Below are 6,356 nucleotides of genomic sequence, written 5' to 3' on the forward strand. Positions count from 1 at the left end.
CAGTCACAGTTCTTGCATCTCCCCTGGAAATATGGAGGGAGGCCAAGAACTGTCCCACTGCTCCTGACTCTTCTGCCCAGGGGCAGGTGTAGTGAGAAACTGACCGCATTGTGCTGGAGGTTTGTCTTGTCTGTGCAGCTGCCATAACAAAGTACCACAGGCTGAGTGCCTTAAACCACAGAAACATATTTTCTTTCAAGTTCTGGAGACTACAAGTCCAAGAACAAGGTGTCAGAAAATTTGGTTTCTAGTGAGGTCTGTCTTCCTGGTTTGCCAGGGACGGAGGCAGGGAGAAAGGAAGGAAGAGAAGGAGAGAGGGAGGGGAAAAAGGAAGGGAGGGAGGGGAAAAAGGAAGGGAGAGAGGGAAAGATGGAGAAGACGGGTAAGTTCACTGTCTTGATTTGGTGATGGTTTTGTAGGTGTAACACATGTCAGAACCCATCACTTGTACACCCTAAGTATATTCGGGGCCCCAGCCTTTTGACCTCATTTAACCTTAATTACCTGCTTAAAGTCCCTGTCTCCAAATACAGTCAAAAGGAGGGGTAGGGCTTCAACATACGAATTTTGAGAGGACACAGTTCAGTCCCCAGCAGTGTTGTCATTTTACCCTGGGGAGGATCTCAAGGTATTAGTAAGCCATTCATCTTGGCCGTGATGAGACTTTTTGCAAGAACTGGATTTGCCATTCCAGGCACTTCTACTTTCAGTGGACAGATCTTTCAGCTTCATGGGACACAAAATGTTATGCACCCCCCGTCAGGAAGCCACCCCAGCCAGCTTGCCCTCCAGTGAGCCAGGGGCTCCTCTTCCCTGCACCCACAGCACCTGCGGAGAGAGCCTACATCTCATCCCATTCATATGTCTGTCTCCAGCACCCTGCTCGGTGCCCTTAACCTTTAGACATTTGATAAATGTTTGAGAGATGAACAAAATGGTCTCCTAAAACTGTTGGTACCAAGGCAGACATACAGGGAAGCTAATGAAGCTTAAGCATCAGGGCCCCTCATTTTCATGAGGACCTATCTAAGCAATTTCAAAGTCACAATTTGGTTTTCTTTTCCTTAAAGAGATTGTTAGTCCCACCCTCCCTCCAAAAACAAAACAAAACAAAACAAGACAAAACAAAAACTATATAAATTCTGGCTCCATAAAACCTGGGTATGGCCCTGGGTTACTGAGGTAGGGTGTGGCTCTCTACCATATTTAATATTTCTTCCCTAACCTGTTTGACCCTGGAGGGGAGGGATGCACCTCAAATACATTTCTCTTTCCTGAGGCTTTTTTTTTTTTTTTTTTCCGGTACGCGGGCCTCTCACCGTTGTGGCCTCTCCCGTTGCGGAGCACAGGCTCCGGACGCGCAGGCTCAGCGGCCATGGCTCACGGGCCCAGCCGCTCCGCGGCACGTGGGATCTTCCCGGACCGGGGCACGAACCTGCGTGCCCTGCATCGGCAGGCGGACTCTCAACCACTGCGCCACCAGGGAAGCCCCCCTGAGGCTATTTTTTGAGAGATATAATCTTTTCACTAAGCCATCTTTTATTATTATTATTTAAATTTTAAAATTTTTATTTTTATGCAATTAAGTTACACTCCATTTACAGTTATTACAAAAGATTGGCTATATTCCCCATATTGTATCCTTGTTGCCTACCTTACACCCGATAGTTTGTACCTCCAACTCCCCTACCTCTATATTTCCCCTCTCCTCCCCCTCCCCACTGGTAACCACCAGTTTGTTCTCTATATCTGTGTCTACTAAGCCATCTTTTGATCAAAGGAAATGAAAATAGCGGAGCTGTGTGCCTGGCATCATGGAATACACTGACTTCCAAAACTCATTAATTAAAGACAAAATAACATGCCCAAGCATGACTCCAGGAGAGTTTTCTTCCCACCAACTATTACTCAGAGCCTTTATAGAAAGGAGAAGCACAGCCTTGTGGGGCAGCCCTCGCACCCTGAGTTCGTTTAGGAGCTTAGATGTCTGCCTGGCTTCAGAGGGCAGGAGTCCTCACAGCCACTCAGTGGAAAGTCTAGCCAACCTGACCTCTCATTACCGTCTCATGTTAGCCCACTTCTCTCTTTGCCTCCAGTGTCACTGCCATGCTCTCTCGCCTGGTTATTGCACTAACTGGTTTTCCTCCTTCTGCTCTTGCCCTCTTCAATTCATCCTTCATACGATAGCCGATAGCCGGAGAGAACTTTTCAGCAATTCCAAGCTGATCATAGCTCTCCTGCTTGAATCCCTCGGTGGCTCCCTATTCTACTCAAGATAAAGCTCAGATTCCGTGGTGTTATATGCCAAGCCCTCAGGACCTGGCTGCTGTTTTACCTTTCCCTCCTGTCTCCCCACACCTGGCTGGCATTTCAGGGCTCATCACACTGAGTTACTTGTAATTCCTGGAAGGTGCGGAGCTCGCTCCACCATCTGGGTTTTCCCGCTCTGCCTAGAGGCTTCTCTCCTACGTTGCCCTGACTCGTCTCCTCCACTTTCAGTTTAGATTAGTGTTATCCACCGAGATATTACATGAGCTACCTATTTATTTAATTATAAAATTTCTAGGAGCCATGTTTTTATTTATTTATTTTTGTGTCAAAATTCATTTTTATGAATGAATTTTATGAATGAAAAATGAATTCATTTTTATTAATAGAGAATAGTGTTTGGTGGCCAGGACCTCTTATTCCAGTTGTTATACTTGAAGTTGCTAATAAAAAAAAAAAGAATTTAAAATCACCACTTAATAATCCTGTTTTAACTAAGACAATGAAGCTGTAACTTAAAAAAAAGTATTCAGCACCATTTGCTCATAGAACTTTCAGACTTTGTTCTTAAAGTTTCTGGAACTTTCCCGTCTGTAAAGTACAGGAATTGCTGAGCTACATGAGGAACCCTCTCTGGGACAACCAACGAGAAGTTAAGCAATCGGTATATATTCAGCCTGGTAACTTGGACTGTACAACAATCCCCTCCTCTCCACTCTGGCTCAGGAGGGACATGCTTCCAAGCTCTGAGGTATGACGAGTCCGACTGTTATTAGCTGGAAAGACCAGTTCTAACAGCAAATAACAGTAAATCTCTGGCACAGAGACTACTGGCCTTAATGTTCTGTGATTTTAGGAAATTCTGTAAATAGCTTGGCTTTACTTCAATTTACTCAGAAATGAAACATGTTTAATAAGGTTAAACTACTCTGCTAGAGTAAGTGTCTGTTGGTTTAGTGTCCTTATAAAATACATACATAATACATGTAGGTAAATCATAGTCTTAAAGTATACTTAGAATACTGCATTATTGAAACCAAAGTCTAACAAAATGACTACAGTTAGAAGCAGCTAATGAAACTAAATCCAAAGTTATGACAAGGGAGACTCATTCTTACTTGAAGCTGTGTCACTTAGAGAATTAAAGCCATTCAAGGCGAGGTGAAGGTGGCACCTTTAGATAATTCCAACCAGGGCCAGAAATTAGCATTTCTAAATATTTCAGAAAAGTCCATAGAAGTGTTTCAAAGACTTTTATGCAAAAGAATGTCTGTCTGTCTTTCTGCATCAGTGAGTAGTAGTGCCCATCAGAATTTCCTAATAACACAAAGACAAAAGCAAGTCCATACACTTGATCAGATGTCCAAGGAATGGGAGGTGGACTATTAGGTCACCCTTAGAGCTTCTGCTGGCTTTTTACTATATGCTGTTCACCAGTGTGAGTCAGGTGGACTTTTGTGAGAGAATAGTGTTTGGTGGCCAGGACCTCTTTTGGGCGTTTCTTGCTAAGTGGAATACACAACAGATAAGGGAATAGGGGAGGTAATACAGGGAAGCTACTCTTTCCAGCTCAGAAGGAGTTGATGAAGCCCATATATGCATTCAAGAAGCCCATGGGATCCCCTAGCTGTGGATGGTGGCTAATGTGGTCATCCAGAATCGACACTGTGGACCGCGGCAGCGTTTCCCTGTACAGCTCCAAAAACTCTGGATAGGGATTCACTGGATCCAGTGGCCCATAGATAAGATGAATGGGAATAGATACAGAGGCAAGAGCTCCCACCCAGCGTCTTCTAAACTTTTTCCTTTGACTGATGTACTGCAAGAGACTGTCAATAACCAAGTTCCCGTCATTGTTGCGTATCCCTGCCCACATGTCCCACAGTTCACTCTCAGAGGGTCGGGTGTATGGCCCAAAGACTGGGGTGAGACCTCGAGAGAATACGAAGTTCATCAGTCGCGTGAGGATGGGTGACAGCATGCCTCCATCTTTGAGAAGCTTTTGGAGAAGGAGAGGACGGTGAGTCTCAGGAAATATACCTCCATTCGACAGACAGAGACTCCTGATGGTAAGCCGACCAGATCGATTCTGCTTGAACCTATAGAGCAGCTCCTGAGCAACAATATCCCCATAGTCGTGAGACAACAGGTTGATCCTATGGTTCTGGAGCCCCAGATGCCGCAAAAGAGCTTCCACGATGCTGGCCTGCTCGAATATGGAATAGTGATGTGGTCTCGGTTTGTCACTGAAGCCAAAGCCTAGGAAATCAAGGGCAATCACTCGATGAAACCTGAGGGTCAGACCTTCCCAAATCTTGTACCAGTCATAGCTGGATGTTGGAAAGCTGTGTAAAAGCACAACTATCTCTGGACTTCCAACCACACCCACAGAGTCTTGGTAGAAGATACGCAGTCCCTTGTAGGTAAAAAATTTGCCTGATGACTTCCATGAGTGAAGAGCAGGGGAAAGTTGGGGGGGCGGGATGGGCAGATAGGCTGCAAGCAGGGGCACAGCCAACAGCCCCACCTGGACCCACCACTCGCTCATCCACATTTCTGTTCAGCATTGTCCTGGAGGCCCTAAGTTCCCATAGCCAATGTGAATCTATTTCCCTGCACTTTCAAAGAAGCTTCAGCAAAGCCCCAACACCAAGAAGCCCATTATAGCAGGATTTCCTTCACCAGATAACTCAGCACCACAAATCAGGAGCCATGTTTTTAAAAGTAAAAAGCACATGAGCACTACAGCACAACAATATCTTACGTGATGCCATGGCAAAGGAATGTAATCCTACCAAAACCATAAAGTTGTGTTTAATGGAAAAATATTTCACACTGGTTCAGTTTTAAACTCATGAAAATTACAAGTTCTGTTCCTCAGTCATACTAGTCACATTTCAAGTGCTTAATCACCCGTTGTGGCTGGTGACCACCGTACGGACATCATAGGTTTAGTTTTCACTTTCTTGGACATGCCCAGTCTGCACTGGGTGCCCTCCCAGATGCTACTACAGTATTTTGTGGTTAACCCGACCATAATGCTTATCACACTGTGATAGAGTTTTCTGCTTACTTGTCTCTGTTTTTCATTAGACTCTAACCTTCTTGACAGTTAGGACTTTGTCTTACAAATCTTTGTATTTTCAACATTGGACAATCCTGGCTAAGATAGTTGCTCAGTTTGTTTGAAGGTGATTGAATACCTGAACAGCAGCAATCTTCTCTGGGCTTTCAAGGCACTATAAAATCTAGTCCCTGACTTGCGCTTGACTTTGTCTCCTACCAACCTCCCCTCGATCACCCTGTGGCAGCCACACCAGCTCCTTATCATTCATTGAATGCTCTGTGTATGTGCTAACCTCAGGCCCTCAGCACAATGTTCTCTGTGCCTAGAAAGCCCCTCCCCTGGAGAGCCTGTCGACTTTGCTTGCTCCCTCATTGCATTTAGGTATCTCTTTACAGCTGCCTTCCCTGGCCAACCTTTTGAAAATAAGCCCCATTCTGCCAGTCATTTTCTACCACTTTATTTTTCATCATGGTGCCCATTACCACCTGACTCTCCATACTAGAATTAATTACTATTTACTTATAATTATTTACTTTATATTTGCTTATATAATTTACTTATGATTATTAATTACTCCTAGAACACAAGTTTCATGAGAATAGGCACTTTTCTGTGATGTCCAGTGCTGTTTTTCCAGAACCTAGAACTGTCCCTGGCACCTAATAGGTGCTCATTAAATATTTATTGACTGCAAGAAGGTTAGACCATCTATCATAGGGGAGCTTAGGGAAATGGAAAAGGTAATAAGCACTGAGAAGCAGAGTTCCAGAAATTTCAGCACTTCTCCCACTTCAAATTTTAAAATGTCCAAAAGGCTTGAAAGTGACCCAAATTTCAGCTTTTCTTTGACTTATGGTGCAAAAGTTGCTGAAGGAGAAAAAAGGATAATTGTGAGTTTTAGGAGGTAAACTCTTCATGAGTGAGTCCAGTTCTCTGTCCCCAGAACAAGGGGACCCCTGATCCTCTAAAGGCAGAGGGGTTGGAGGGATGGATTGTAGCTGTTGGAAGCTTCCACGGCAGC

At 44.5% G+C, this 6,356-nt stretch overlaps 1 protein-coding gene across 2 annotated transcripts; it reads right to left on the reverse strand.

Moving 5' to 3' along the window:
• Positions 1-3,838: 3,838 nt before the first annotated feature.
• Positions 3,839-4,816, reverse strand: LOC103069513 (mesoderm-specific transcript homolog protein-like). Of its 2 annotated transcripts, XM_007449272.1 has the most exons (2): positions 4,190-4,816; positions 3,839-4,087 (listed from the first exon to the last, which is right to left on the reverse strand). In XM_007449272.1, the coding sequence occupies exons 1-2, from the start codon at positions 4,814-4,816 to the stop codon at positions 3,839-3,841; spliced, it is 876 nt and encodes a 291-aa protein (XP_007449334.1). The 2 variants fall into 2 exon arrangements, with proteins under 2 accessions (XP_007449334.1, XP_007449333.1); XM_007449271.1 differs by having other exon boundaries at positions 3,839-4,816.
• Between the last annotated feature and the right edge of the window lie 1,540 nt (positions 4,817-6,356).

The sequence above is a fragment of the Lipotes vexillifer genome, unplaced genomic scaffold (genome assembly GCF_000442215.2).
Source record: "Lipotes vexillifer unplaced genomic scaffold, Lipotes_vexillifer_v1.1 scaffold393, whole genome shotgun sequence".
NCBI lineage: Eukaryota > Metazoa > Chordata > Mammalia > Artiodactyla > Lipotidae > Lipotes > Lipotes vexillifer.